The sequence below is a fragment of the Aptenodytes patagonicus genome, chromosome Z (genome assembly GCF_965638725.1).
Source record: "Aptenodytes patagonicus chromosome Z, bAptPat1.pri.cur, whole genome shotgun sequence".
Classification (NCBI taxonomy): Eukaryota; Metazoa; Chordata; class Aves; order Sphenisciformes; family Spheniscidae; genus Aptenodytes; species Aptenodytes patagonicus.
Window position 1 is genome coordinate 65080530 of NC_134982.1, and position 15056 is coordinate 65095585.

The 15056-nt window shown below is 38.5% G+C and overlaps 1 protein-coding gene across 2 annotated transcripts in view; it reads left to right on the forward strand.

The window, feature by feature from the left end:
- WDR36 (WD repeat domain 36) overlaps window positions 1–4286 on the forward strand; it is a 33655-nt gene extending 29369 nt beyond the window's left edge. For both annotated transcript variants that reach the window (XM_076362032.1, XM_076362033.1), the window contains exons 22-23: window positions 1828–2015; window positions 3763–4286. In XM_076362032.1, the coding sequence (XP_076218147.1) occupies window positions 1828–2015; window positions 3763–3912 (338 nt within the window). In that variant the 3' untranslated portion in view covers window positions 3913–4286. The remainder of the gene's footprint in view (window positions 1–1827; window positions 2016–3762) is intronic.
- Window positions 4287–15056: the final 10770 nt, after the last annotated feature.

The window sequence follows — 15056 nt, forward strand, 5'->3', positions numbered from 1 at the left end:
AGAAGGAATATTTGATACAAAAATAAGCTGTTGGATTTCTTTTACCATTCAACTCATTTTGAAATTCAGTCACTTAAATTGCCTGTGGAATGTACCTGCTGTTTTCCCTGTTTAACTTGTGCTGCTACAGAATCATTGAAATGTAGATTTTTGGAAGTTATTGCTAATATAGCTGTCTTGGAAATGTAAATGGACAGTCACTGGTAGCTTGTCCACAAGGCAGTTCTGCTGGGAATTTTTCTACCCCTTCTTAAACTCTTCTGAGATGACCAGCTTACTCAACTGCACTTAAAACATTTTGTGTGCAGAGCTTTACTATCTATCACAAACGAGGTTTGTTTTTATGCTTTATTTTTAGTATTTCAATTGATAGTAGTCTATTAAGCTGCTTCAGAGCTGCTCAGAGAAGAGTGAAACTTCAGGTGAATATTTAAAAACCTAACCAAGCACCTAGAGGCTGGCTGTACCAGGGAGCAAGTGCACTCCGTGATGCGTTGCAGTAGTCGTCCCGTGGGCCTCCCTCAGGCCACCTCTCTGCTGTAAGGCAGGTGTGCCCCACAGTCTGTGCTGTAATCCCAATCCAGGGAGCCTGTTGATCCTGACTCAGGAAGCTCTGTGCTTGCTAGTTTACAAGCATCTCTTCCAAAGGTTAGGCTATGCTATTAATGCAATAGGCTATGCAAATAAATAGTATTATATTAGAAGCCATCCTGGCTTACCATTGGGATGGAGACAGGGTTTGGTACCTCAGATCAGGACTGTGGAACATAGGTTGAGCTGGGCACTTTTTCCAACTGTATGTGTACCAACTTCATAATATGTTCCATGCTTGGTTTTTTAATGTCACAGCACAAAAATGAGTTAATGCATCTGTTTAGTACTGTAAATATCACAATTACATTTAAAACTAGCTAATGATTTTCATAGGAATCAAATACAGATGGAAACAGATTTATACCACCTAAGGAATATTAGTCAATGCCTGATACCATTAGTTACCATCGTATAAGAGTATAAGAAGTTGCTCTTCTTGGCAACTGCTTAGCAAAAGAAAAATTAATTAGAAGACATTTTTTAAAATGTTTTTAACAGCAGCTGTGTCTGCAACCATACATATTTTTATTTCTGCATTTGTAAAGCAAATGGATGGAATTATCAAAGATCGGGTAGGATTGTAGAAATCCTGAAGAAGAACATTTATGAAGAGGAGGAAAGAGTTTGTAAATTGCATGTATTTCTACCAGGGAAAAGATTTCCCCCACTCCACTACCCCCAGCTCCCAGGAAAAGCAGGAGGAATTCACTTAACAAAAGTAATAATTACCTTAGATGCACCAGATGATCCTCGATTTAGCTTGATGTCAATAAGAGTAAACACTGTAAAGATTCCTAGTAAAAGTAGTACCCTGTCTCTTCTAGGATGTATTTGCAGTAACAGCTTGAAGTCCCAAGTATATATGTTCCTTTTGCCAAGAGATGTAAAATGACAATGTTATGTAGTTAATAGGATTTTTTTTCAGCTTAAAAGACAGAAATGGAGAAAAAAAGTGATACAAATACAAAGATGTTACTTGTATTTTTCAAGATGAACTTACAAACAAAATGCAGCTGCCTTATTAGAGATGTACTTCTCTGTAGTATGTGATGGGACAGTAAATTAAAGGCAAGATGGCATTTTTTGGAAAACAAAAAAGTAAGGAAACAGTAGAAACTTGAAACATACGGTCACTGCTTCAGAATTTTGGAATAAACCTGTCCACATGAAGGATTTGTAAGATTCTTCTCTGCAAATGTTACTGATAATGTATCCCTCAATGCTTTAACACAGATGCAGCTCCACTTAACTTACTGAAAAGCTTGGGACCATCTAATATTGAGATAGAACTAAGGGGTTTGGCCCCTGAAGGTGGTGGCTCAATGGAGGTGATGCTAAGCTTTTTGAGAATGATTGGGATGATGCTGAACAAGAAGTACAACTTTGAACTTGCTCAGGCATACCTTGCACTATTTTTAAAGGTAACAATTTTCTTACAAAATTTGGTGTTAGTTCTGTTTAAAATGATGGTTGTGCAGTAAAAGGATGTAAATTGTCTGCTCGAAAGAATTAATCTTAAGTGATTTTTGTGGGGATGGTTTTAAAATGACTAACTGAATGTATTGGATAATTTGACAACTCATCTGGTCAGTCAAGAAAAACTTGCAAAAACCAGATACTGTGAAGAGGACCATGCCAGACAGGTTTTATTCTAGTATTCTTTACCTAACTTCTTAATGGTTGTTAATTGCTAAGCTAAGATACGCTATGTCTTAAGTAAGAAAAGAATTCAGTGCACACTGTTTGGGGAAGTAAAATAGGCATTTTGTTGGACTTATCGCTAGATGTTGCAAGCCTGACTTTTACTTTCCATGTCAGTGGGCTGCCTTTCTTCTGTTACCTGTTAAGCATCACAGAAATTATTCCCAGGTGTGTGGAAGTCAAAGTTATTGTGATAAAATACAGTAGCAGTTACTCTTAGAGCAAAGGTGGTTCTGCAGAAGAATGAAATCCTTCTGATGTACAAATGCTTACCTTGTCAAGATACTCTGATTTATGAAACTGTGGGAAAGCAATTAATTACAGTTTACTAGGAAAAAGTTGATATAGGCATTCAGACACATGTAATACTGTCTGTTTAACTGAATATTTCTTAATAGCAATATTGCAGGGATTGGTTTTAATGATAGAGTGTAATGCTGGACAAACATGACTTACTCTTTCTTTTGTTAGTGTTAAATAGAACGCGTGGGGCAGCTTTCACAAGAACAAGAGGTGCAGACGAATAGGAGTAAATCTGTATAGTGAAACACTTAGGGTTGAGGTCTTGATACTCATTCACCAGTGGCTTTTTATCATGTCTATTTATTATTAGTCTGGTTTTTATTGGTCTAGTCCCATGGACTGGATATGATTAATACTTGCAATATTAGATGTTAGAATTCATCTTTCTGTTTAGTTTCATACAAAAGAAATTTAGTTCTTGCGGGGTATTAGGGACAGCTAGGTAATTTGCCTCAGAAATGTACTCCTGATCTGAACTACAGTAGAATAATATAAACTCACCCTGTGACACATGAACACCAGTATCTTTTGTTGTAGGTTCAATGTAAAACAGCTCTGAGCTTAGCAAGACTTCTAGATTTAAGTTGTAGCCAGGAAAATAACTATACCATCCATTAAGTGGTAATAATGTACTGCCTCTTTACGGGATAGAGAGGTTTCTTTTCTTTATGCTTTACCAAGGTTACTGTTTATTACATAGAGAGACATCATCTCCCTGTATAGAGTGTGCTGGCATCATTCTTCTTGCTTTATGCAACATGGATAATTAAAATAATAATCCTGATTGACCTCAGGGCACCTGTTTAGCCTTTCTAGCCTAAAGAGGAATTTGTGATGCAAGTTGGAAAGAGGAGAAAGTTACCCTCTAGAGGAGTGTGTGATTAGGATAGATTCAGCGGCAGAAGAAGATCTAGTAAAGCAATAACATATTTTAGACATTTTTCTGTCTTACCCCATCTGATACATATGTGGGAGTAAAATGGCTTGTAAAAGACTAGTAAAAGGGAGGCAGCATTAAATAGAGGGAATTAATTGAAGGAAAAGAGTCCTTCCATTACTTGGGACATTCCTGAAAGTAAAGTATTGGAATTGAATGAGGAAACTGATCTTTCAGTTTTTTTATTATCTGTATCTGTTTCACTAACTACTTGTTTTCATTTTCAGTTACATCTTAAGATTCTGTCATCAGAGCCAAACCTATTGGAAGAAGTATCCAGATTGTCAACACAACTTGAGGAAACGTGGATTCATTTGCGGGCTCTTTTCAATCAGAGTCTGTGTGTGTTAACATATATGAAAAGTGCTTTGCTGTAAAATACTTAAGGGTTTTGTCTGCATAAAATTCCCCTTGGAATAATAGTACAATTTATTACCAAAAATACTGGATTCATTTTATACATCTATATATGGCGAAGTATTTTACAATGTGCATACTGAGTATTTTTAGTTACTTCAGTCAGAGCAAAAATTAGTATGTGCAGCTTAAATATTCATATTATATTAGTTTGTGCTGTTAATGAACAAACAGTTGGACAGCTATAGGTAATGTGGCTAGTTACCTTATGCTTTCATGACCAAAAATGTAAATCAGAATGAAGAAATGACTTGCCAAAAAAAAAAAAAGTGGGAATGTAATTTCTGTGCAGGAGACCAATAAACATTTATTATTGATGCAAAAATAAAACAAAGAGTCTGAATTATTAACAATTGATTAACGTTAGTTTAAAGCAAGTGAATATAAAAATTCCATTCCTCTGCAGTCAGAGCGCTTTTCCTATGAAGTTTGTAAAAATTAGTTTTCTTCTCACTTTGGCAAGCTGTGTTCACTATTTTGCCTCAGACACCTATTTCTGAAAGCAAAGATTTCTAGCTGAGCTACAAATGATGGAACTTGAAAAAAACCAAAACTAAACAAAAAAACCCCACCCATTTTTTATGACCATGTTTCTTGCTCTAATTTTGGAGGCTCAATTTCTTATAAAAATTAGGATTCTTTTCTTAAGGAGATAAATATTACCGGAATAAAAGCTTTGAGTTGTGGGGAATCTTTAATTGAATCAGATGTTATTTTTATGAATTGGTATTTAGGTTTCAATTAATAAGGTTTGGGCAGAGTTTGGGAACTCGTGAATGGGATTATCTTTAAACTTAAACTTTGCTGTTTGAGAGTACTGCCTCACAGCAAAAGAATCTCCTGAACAAGGCCTTTGCTCTATTTCACATGCTGCAGCTGCAGACACAGACTAAAAGAAGTAACTAATACAAATGCATGCAATTTTGATGAGAAAACTTGAAAGATGGGTTCCTTGCATTTGGCAAAAGACTGAAATAATAGTGTGGCTTTGTTCTATATATATGATTTTTTTTTTATTGCCATCACATTATGGGAGACTTTAGTTATGTATCCTGGAACAAATTATCTGCAAACATGTACATGCAGTGTAGAGTACAGAATACTGCCTGAAACAAGCGGTAACTCCACATCTGCTCTGGTGAGATCCCACCTGGAGTCCTGCGTCCAGCTCTGGAGCCCTCAGCACAAGAAAGACACAGACCTGTTGGAGCGGGTCCAGAGGAGGGCCATGAAAATGATCAGGGGGATGGAACACCTCTCCTATGAGGAAAGGCTGAGAAAGTTGGGGCTGTTCAGCCTGGAGAAGAGAAGGCTTTGGGGAGACCTTCTTGCAGCCTATCAGTACTTAAAGGGGGCTTATAAGAAAGATGGCAGCAGACTTTTTAGCAGGGCCTGTTGCGCCAGGACAAGGGGGAATGGCTTTAAACTAAAGGGGGGTAGATTGAGACTAGGGATAAGGAAGAAATTTTTTACGATGAGGGTGGTGAAACACTGGCGCAGGTTGCCCAGAGAGGTGGTGGATGCCCCATCCCTGGAAACATTCAAGGTCAGGTTGGACGGGGCTCTGAGCAACGTGATCTAGTTGAAGATGTCCCTGCCCACGGCAGGGGGGTTGGACTAGATGACCTTTAGAGGTCCCTTCCAACCCAAACTATTCTATGATTCTATGTATCATGAGATGAGCATCCTTTTAGCTGCTCAAATTTGCGAGAAAAGTTGTCAGTATTATCAAAGGAGCGCAGAGGTAATGGGGAGTCAGCTTTTACAGCTTCTCTGTGTTGTTCTGGCTGTTCTTTATCCATAACTTTGACTCATGTTAAAGCTTGACGAGAACAGAGAAATATGGAGGTTTACAGACTGTGACATTCTAGCCAGTTAGGACTGAGAATGTGGAGTCCATAGGAATGATACACACCTGACGTTTTTTATGAAGTTTGCTACTGAGATTTAAGAAAATCCTTTGTACCATAGAATGATTAGCTTCTGGTGATACAGTTCTCAAGAATCTATTACTCCCAGTTTCTTGAATGGATCTGAAGCAGTCCCAAATCCCTCAAACTTCAATGTAATATATAATAAACCCCTGAGCTTATAGGTGTTACGGTAACTAATTTAGAAGATCTTAAAGAATAATTTTTTGAACCAAGACATTGGGATATTAAAAGATGAGTAAGTCGGTAGTTGAGGACCTGCCGAAGTAGAAGAAGGGAACAGTGATCAGAGCAAAGGTCTGTCAAGCCTAGTGTCCTGTCTCCAGCTGGAGCAAGGAATAGATGCAAAGGGTCTAGCAAACAGGCCATGTATAAAGATCCTTTCACAAGTGCATCACACCAGCTTTCAGCAGAAAGCTGTTTAGACACTTCATGACCCAGCTGTATTCTAACAGTTGTGTTTAATATTCTGTGACAGACCTGTTTGTTCTCTGTGAGTTCATCTAATCTCTTTTAGAACCCATTTATCCTTCACAACATCCTGTAGTAATGGGACCTACAATTTAATTAAAGACTAAGGGAAATAATGTATTTCTGTTTGTATACTCCAGACCTGCTATCTTCTAATGTATGCCCCTCCTACTTCTTGAGTGTGAGAAATAATAATTATGCTCTAGTCTTCATGCTTCACTGCCTCTCAGCCACAGAGCCGTTGCGAAATGGTTTCTACTTGTGAAGGAGATACTTCATTTTACTGAGTGCGCGCATGTGTTTTTTCACTGACATATAAGAACCTTTTTTGGGCACAGATGTTTAAATCTGTATGTCTACAAAATTTGTCTACAAAACTTGTGAGATTTGTAGGGGAGGGGGGTCTTTTTTTGTTCTTTTTTTCTGGAGTACTTGATGCGATGAGGAGAAAAAAGACATACTTTTTGCCAAACAGGCCATTCTTCTGAAAGCAGAACAGGCAAGCTAATTTTTGCAAACAATTTATGTATAACACTGTTGACATAATATTTGCAGTCTGGATGATCTCATTAAATGTGTTAATGCAGTTTCTTATATCATACACAGATGTGTTTTAAGTCTACCTGGAACGCTTCAATCGTTTCCTTCAGAAAGTAGTCTTTAGATGTTAGTGATATCCCACCTCCTTTATTCTTTTGTCTTTTCCTCAACATTCCTAGTCATCACTGCTATTTCAGGAGTGTTTGACTATTCTTAAAGCTGGTTCCGGTCTTACAGCAATAGTTCTGATTGCTTCTTGTACTTAGCCTTTTATTTTGTCCTTTTTTTCCCTGCATCAAAATGGTGAGCAACTTTTTGCCGTTAGTAACTTCTTCAGAAATAAAAAATAATTTCCACTTGCTAGTGGATGCAAGTGGAAATTTCACCTGCTACTTCCTGTATCAAGCACAACATCTTGTGGTAGTCCAAAGTTGTTGATTACAAGTGGTAAGACACATTACAACTTAATTTGATAGATTGGGCTTCGCGTTACCCGTAAGAACTCACTTTAGCCTATTGGCATTATAATGGCATATGCAAGAGGGTGTGAGAAAAATCATTAGCTGGATTAAGGGGTATAGTCGTCGTTAACCCAAGGTTTTCTTTCAAGCGGGACAACTACTGAAGATTTTACCATTCTTGCACAACGCCAAGCCCGTTCTAGGCTAGCTCTGACTAGCAGCTTGCTGTTAGGATTCTCCATGTTACTGTGTGTCGCAGCGCTCCTCCCAGCTTCTTCTCAAGTCTGTTACTTGCCTGTGCCTGCCTGTGTTCCTGTGCTCCATTTTCACCGTGATTTTCTCTGCTCTTTTGGCTTCTGAGCATAGCTGCTCCTCTTAGTAACTCCTGTACACAGCAGTCCTGTCAAGTTAGGTCTCAGTACTTCCATTATTTTCTTTTGACTGTGTTGTGTTTTCCAAACTGATTTGGTACTCACGGTTGTTTTGACACCAAACTGGTTAGTTGGACTTTGTTCCCTGAATTTATTGTTGGCTGGATTCACACTGAACAGTGAAGGTTGCTCCTCTCTGAGCCATAATAAGCCTTCACTGCAATCTTTCCTTTTTCTTTTAAGTAAAGATAGAGGTATTATGAGGAAAAACATGCAAATGTGAAGTGAGAGTAAACGGATGCAAATGTTTACACATTGCTCAGCAGTCAGCATAGACCATTGACTTGAAGCACTTGAACACTTTGTAGGTTTCAAATTTAACTCTTGCTTCTTCAAAAGAAATGTTAGGAAAGGTGTCAAGTCTGTGCAAATTGTCGTAATGCAAATGTCCCCGAGTAAGGAAACTGGAAGATACTCATTTGCATTCTGAGAAGTAGAAAAGCCTTGGCATATTTGAACTCTGTTGATGAGCTGTGTTGAAGGAGTTTAGCATTGTTTAAAGATAACCAATATATAAGTAGTTTCTGCTTTTGACTATTGACATCAGCAGATGTTTCCTGAGCATGGTATGTTAGCAAATCAGTCTTTTCAGCACGTCACCAGTTGTAAAACTTGTGCTTCTTAATTTTTCATCAAACAAGTAATTCTTTTTAAAAAAAAATTACCTTTTTAGAGATGAGGAATCCAATCAGTGCCTTACTTGATGTCAGTGCAAGGAGTCTTCTTTATTTTTTTGATGGGTTTGCAGTATGTGTTAGAGGAGAATAAAATGCTGTCGTTAAATGTCCTTAGCACCTATGCTTTTCTTTTTGTGAAGCAGCGATAAATTGAGGAAAGAAAAATGAAGGACAAAATAACTAAGATGCTCTCTGATGCTCTGTTGCACATCATGGAGCTTTGCCAGTTAGTGGCAGTCTCTGGAAGATACCTTTTCTCTGCTGATGTGTGTACTGCTAGTTCACAAAACAGTCCATGTGGCTAAATGGAGGTACATACTATTGCCCCGACTCTCCAGTGTGTTAAAAGGACTGATGTGCTGGCTCTGTGAGTGTTGGAGTATGCCAGTGTTAAGGGCCATCGCCCTGAAGGATCAGACCACCTTGGTGATTGGCAGTTACCTGAAATCACAGAATAAATCAGAATAAGATGAAATAAAATAATGCATTTGTAGAATCCTCACTGAGTTGCTATGCTTGTAAAGGCTATGGAAATAAAAAGAAACTTACCTACTTAAATTAGGTCCAGAGGATTCCTTCATCCTGTGCTAGCCTGTAGCCAAGTTGCTAGTTGCCTTACAGCTACGTAGCTGAAGATCTAGCACTTACTGTCTCTTGAGTTGCCCAATGTTGGTCTCAGAATAAGGTGTGAACTTAGCAACTCATCCTATCTGTTAGCACCCCAAACTCTTCTTGAGGGTTATTCAGATTCACATGTCTCAAAAAGGATTTTGTAAACTTAGCTCACTAAAAAAGTGGTTATGACATTCCTCCCTTACAACCAGTGATGTTCCCTACTGCTTTGAAATGTTAGCATCTCTTTGGCATGGTTGGAACTGAAAAGCCATCAGCCTGTTGTAACACAACATGTCCCTTCCTGTCATGTGGGGCAAAGTTTAAAGCCCAGGTAAATGTGTTCTCAGAGTGTGTCGGGTTACATTTTCTGTTGAACATAAGGTTTGATCACACAGGGCTGTGCAGCTGACTGTTGTTAACATGTGAGATTAACCTTTATATTTGCCCATTGCTTTGGGCTGATGAAAGGGTGAGGGTTGACTGCCCAATTCTCTTTGAAGAATTCCATTTCAACAAAACCAAAATAAATGTGAACTCTTTTAGCAGTGCTTACATCAGTGCTTAATTGCGATGGTTTATTCATGGTGCTAGAATAAACAGCATAATCCATACAGAAATCCCTGCAGCTCCCTTCATGTTGGTGGCTGAGGGTGACATCCTACTGGCGCGTATGGAAAGGGCAGAAATACTTGATGCCTTTTTTTGCTTCAGTCTTCACGGGCAAAGCCTGCTTCCATTTTCTGTGTGCCATGTACCTTTCATACTGTGAGCTGGCTTACGGGTGATACTGGGTCTACATCAAGAGGTGTGAATTACTTTTGTAGTAATCCAGTGTAATCGGCATTACAGAAATTAATTTAGTCACATTCTAATTATGCCTAATGCATTATTATTTTGTTAAATATCCCATAGCAAAGAAGCTCAATAAATTAGATGCAGCAATGTTGAATAATGCTACTGGCATTTGAGAAATTTGCAATGAGGCGTAGAAGAACTAGACTGCCAAGCAAGTTGAAAGTATTTCAAGTGAATGTCTGATAAGAAAAATTATTCTAAAATTGGTGGGTGCCACAACACATTTGACCATTTTACAAGTTCTTGCCTTTTATCCCAGGAGGTTTCATTCTCCTGTATCACCACTGTATTATGTCCTCTTCTGCAGCTATAGATCTTTCTTCTTTTTATAATAGCTTCTACAGCCTGACTATTGTATAACCATTTGGTAACACAATTTGTGCTTGAGCAAAGACCCTCTTCCTAGGGTACAAGGCACTTAGTCTGGGAATGGTGAGAGGTCCAAGAAACGCTGTTAAGAGAGCCTGTAAAAGCATGTAGCCGGCTGAGAAAGAAACACAAATTGCAGTTGTCTTAGGGAAAAAGTGGTGTCTAGAAATGTATTTCTGGAGCAAGACTCTGCTGCTTAGGCTTGGAGACATTAGGTGTCTCAAAATTGTAAAAGAAACAGACTGGGATGTATCTTTTCAGGAGCTGGGGACTTACTGCAATTAAATCTCACTCCTTAGCAAGGAAAATGCCTGAGGTGTTGTAAAGAACCTGTGCGGTCAGAAGTAAGAAAGATTGTCAGTCCTCAGGAAGAGGATGGACCCTAGTACGGTGGTACTTGGCCCAGGAGAGGATGTCCTCTCTAGTGATGCTGTCTCCTTTGCAGCATCTCCCACAATAATTAATGAAAATACCAGAGCAGATACCTGAATACCAGAGCAGGAGTTACGACAAAAAAAAATGCTTGGAAGAGAGGAACACAGAGCTTCTTTTTACACAGGAGGAATGGGAGACAGTGAGGTAAATAGCAGTGATCCTGCAGGGAAGCAAGGATCTGATTGCTGAAAGCCCCTAGTGGGTAGAGACAGGCATCCACATGTTCCTCCTCTTCCCTGCCTAGCAGTGGGAGCATTGTGGCCATGCTGTAGAAGCCCTCTTTTCCTTTACAGCAAGGTGACTGCAAGATCTTGCCTTTTATGCCTTACATAGTTCCTACGGGCAATTCTGCTTAGGGCCACAAGAGTCCAAAAGTGGACCCATCTGGCTAATGTTAAACATTGAGGATATCATATGCATGATAACATGCAAGTTGCAAGATGTCTCCTGGCCTTCCTTAGGGGACCAGAGAGGAATGATTTCCGCATAAACAGAGGAGCCAAAGCTGGAATTCAGCCTCTCAGAAAACTGTGGCGGGTTTTCTATATAAATTGGGATTCGTGCCTGCGTATTGTGATTGCCAATGTCAAGATCTTAAAGGGCGACAGAAAGAAATTATGTAGTGGGCAAATACAAAGATATTTTCAAAGCATTTACTTAATAAAATTATGTGGAAAAAGTACTGATTTTTCCCCAACAGAAACCTATTAGTGAGATATTCTGAATGTTTCTAAGGGTTGTCAAGACCTGAACAGATTTGTCTTTACAAAATATAAGGTTAACATAAGATTTATTTTTTCATGAAAATATCTGTTTCTGGGAGCTTGGAAAATTTGTTAACATACTTCATAAGTATTGATTAATCTACTCTGTAAAGAAAGAAAATACTGAAATTGCCAAAATGAAAGAAAAATCAATTAAATATTAGAGGTAGAATAATGAAGTAAACTTTAATCCTAAGGGATAATGATACTGAAAACAGTATGTGCTAATGAAAGTTTGACCATGTTAGATTCGCTGCTCCATGTATATGAGCATATTTCTTAACTGACCCCAGTGCCTGGCAGTTAAAGAATAAATCTTGATTGTAGCATACACGTATAAAACAGACTATTTCGACGAGACTGAGGAGGTGCTGTTCTTCTGGCACATGCCATTTCCTTTCATGCTGAAAGGAGAGGCTTTGAAAAATCTCGTAAATTTTTTTCAAGCAGAACCATATCACAGCTCAGATACTCATTCCTCAGCTTATTTATCATCTTGATATGTTGGAGGAGGAAATCCTGGAGCCCCAGACCATTACAGATGTTACCAGTAATCTTAAGGTAACCCACTTTTATCACCCCAACTCCACTTAAGTCGCTGGACTAAGAAACACAGACGGAGCTCTGGGATTAGCAGAAGTTGGCCCTGTAGGTTGATAGGCAACTTAAACATGGACTGTGAGCTCCTTGATATGCCTAGTCAGCCTAAACAGAAACGTAATGCAATGACTGTGGCATCAGATGAAAATGGTTCAGATAAGATGAATCTAACCTCATTTGAATTAATCTAGCAAGATCTGTGGTCTGGTGTCTAGGAGTGGAGTGTGTCAATGTTGAGCTGAATGCTGATGGTGGAGAAGGAGCCAAACCCAAACTGGTGGTATAATATTCTTACCATCTCAGTGTGTTCCATCAGCAAGAGGGTGGTTACAACAGCCCCTCTGAAGTACACATTTATATGTTAGTCCAGATTTGTTCTTCTGATTTAAATACTGTTTTAAATATTGGTTACAGTCCTAAAAGGGATGCTGTGGTCTAGGTAACTATTAAGCTGTGTTAGCTCTCTGCTTTTAATAACTGACAGCCTTAAGTGAACTGTCAATTAAAATGACAGATTCTGTTGATTAGAGATATCTACAGTGAATCTCTAGCCACTGACAAGAAACAGGCTTCTATTCTACAAGACAGTCTGCTGTAATAACAGGAAAAAAATGTATTTTTTATAATAAGCCATAAATGAATTTTCTATTGTCTTTCCATAATAAAATAATGTTATTTTGAAAAGGGATTGGGGTAAAAGCTTTAAATAAGAGAGACTTTTGCAAAGCTTATGAAGACAAGATTGTGAAATGGAGTCCTTGAATCTTAATTAATCAGGATTGAGAGCTACATTCAGAAAAGCTAAGTAACTGTTTTATGTGCATTGGAGAATATTAAATGAAATAATCTGTTGTCTTTAAATAGAAAAGGACAACTGACAGTTTTGAATGGTGTTCCAGTCACTGCTGCTCTGTTGAAATGCAACAGTGAACTGTAACAGTAACTCCAATGGCCACAGGCTTTTTGCCTCTCACAAGTATTAACCTAACTAGGTATTGGAAATACATATAGACAGCAACAGATAAATGAAAACAGATTTTAAATCTAATAAAATATAAAAATTCTGTGCTTGAGAGCTGTATAATTTTCCTCCTTTTTCCAATCAGCTTTTAGTTTTTTCCCAAAAGACACTCTCGAGATCGTCTTCTTCGCTATAACTATCATCCTCCCCAAACCAGAAAAGCAAAGGTTTACTAGCATTAATTGATGACCTTTACAATTATTTCTGCCAATCCTCTCTCAATTTCTGTGAAATTGTTCTTGCAGTTTTCACCCCACTGCTTCCGTGTATCATCTACAGAAATTTTAAGAGCTGAATGAAACATTGTGGACACATCTGGTCAATTCAGCATTTTCTCATTGATGTTCCATATTTCTAAACAAGATTCTCTCTTTACATTGCTTAGTTATGCTTTTCTCCTTTAACTAAAAGGGAGGGTGTCTTACTAAAATGACAGGATTTTTCCTCAGATTGTACTAAGATAAAGGAAAACACTTACTTGTTCCATTAATCTCTTTTATTTCCACTCTAGGATTCAAACTGTAACAACTATCCTTTGTTACAATCTGCTTCTATTCCTGTTAGAGACTAACTTGAAAGGCAAGTGCTTCTTTTCCCATTGTTATTTCGTTAGCAACCACATTCTGAAGAGCTAATTCTGAGTCTAAGCAGCACCCACTCATTTTATAATGTTGGTAATAATTTCCACTTGCTCAGTGGGAGGTCCTTTCATCCAAAGACTTAAAGTGCTTGACTTGAATTTAGCTTGACAGCAACCCATGAATATAGGTGTTACCAGAACTGTGTGACATGTAGGGAAATGGACAATGTAGCACAGTACCATGTAGAAATATCTGTATGTTGTCATGTAGGAGTGTTAGCTAGAGGTTGGGTTCCCAGTTGTGGCTTCCAGGCCTATACAGTTTGGTGCTAGCTTGCCGTCTCTTGCTTTTTTCATCATGCAGTCTTGATACATCCATTGTTGCTGAATGTCCTCTAACAAGTCAGCAGGACGACCAGAAATAGTACAGAGGAATTCCAACTCTTGACTCCTTGTCCTACTGCTCAGTATTAGTCCTGTCTTGAGAAAGTTGGGGGTGGAGGAAGAGGAGTGATGAAAATCAAGGTTTCTGCGTTCGTGGTAAGCTGGACAAGAGCAAACCCCGTCTTTTAGTTTCCATGTTGCGACCTATGGTTTTGAGATCTGACTAACTGTGTTTTTGTGAAGACCGCTGCTCAAGCATTTTATCTAGGAGTTCTTAATAACTCAACCTATCTTCTCCATCTCTGGCAAAAGCCTTCAGTGCTCGCCTCTATTAACTCCAAACAGCACTTCTAGGTTTATAGGGAAAATAGTGTTGTATCACCATTACGCAAAATAAGTTAACCACCCAGTCAAATACTTACAACCTTACTCTACTTCAACTCAAGCCAATTTCTTTCTAGCAAGAATAAAAGAATACTGAATGGTCAAGTCTGGCTCCTAGTAAGACCAGTTCATATAATAGTGTTCATACTTATAGACAGATAGATAGCAGCCTCTGGGTTTGATTCTACCCAGAAATGCAATGAACGAGGAATTGATCTGTGAATTCAAATCATTTCACTCATGTGAGTCATCGTGTTGTCATCTGAGTGCTGACAAATCTAGTCATAATGTTGTTAAAAGCTGTCCCCTCCTTTTCTCCTTTTCCCCTATGAAGTCTACTATCTGGATAGCCAAAGTGACAGTAAAGAATGTGTCGCTGTCCCTCAGCCATTTCACTCTTCTTACATATGATGAAAGGAAGTTTATATTTAAATGATGGGGACAAAGAACTGAAGATGAAGTGTAGCCATGCGTTTACTTCCCTTCCTGTGCTGTGGGGCCCTGACTATTTGCTTTAGAGCCCACAAATCATATCCCTGAAGTTCATATAATGAAGGGTTATAAATGTACATGGAAGAGCAACAAA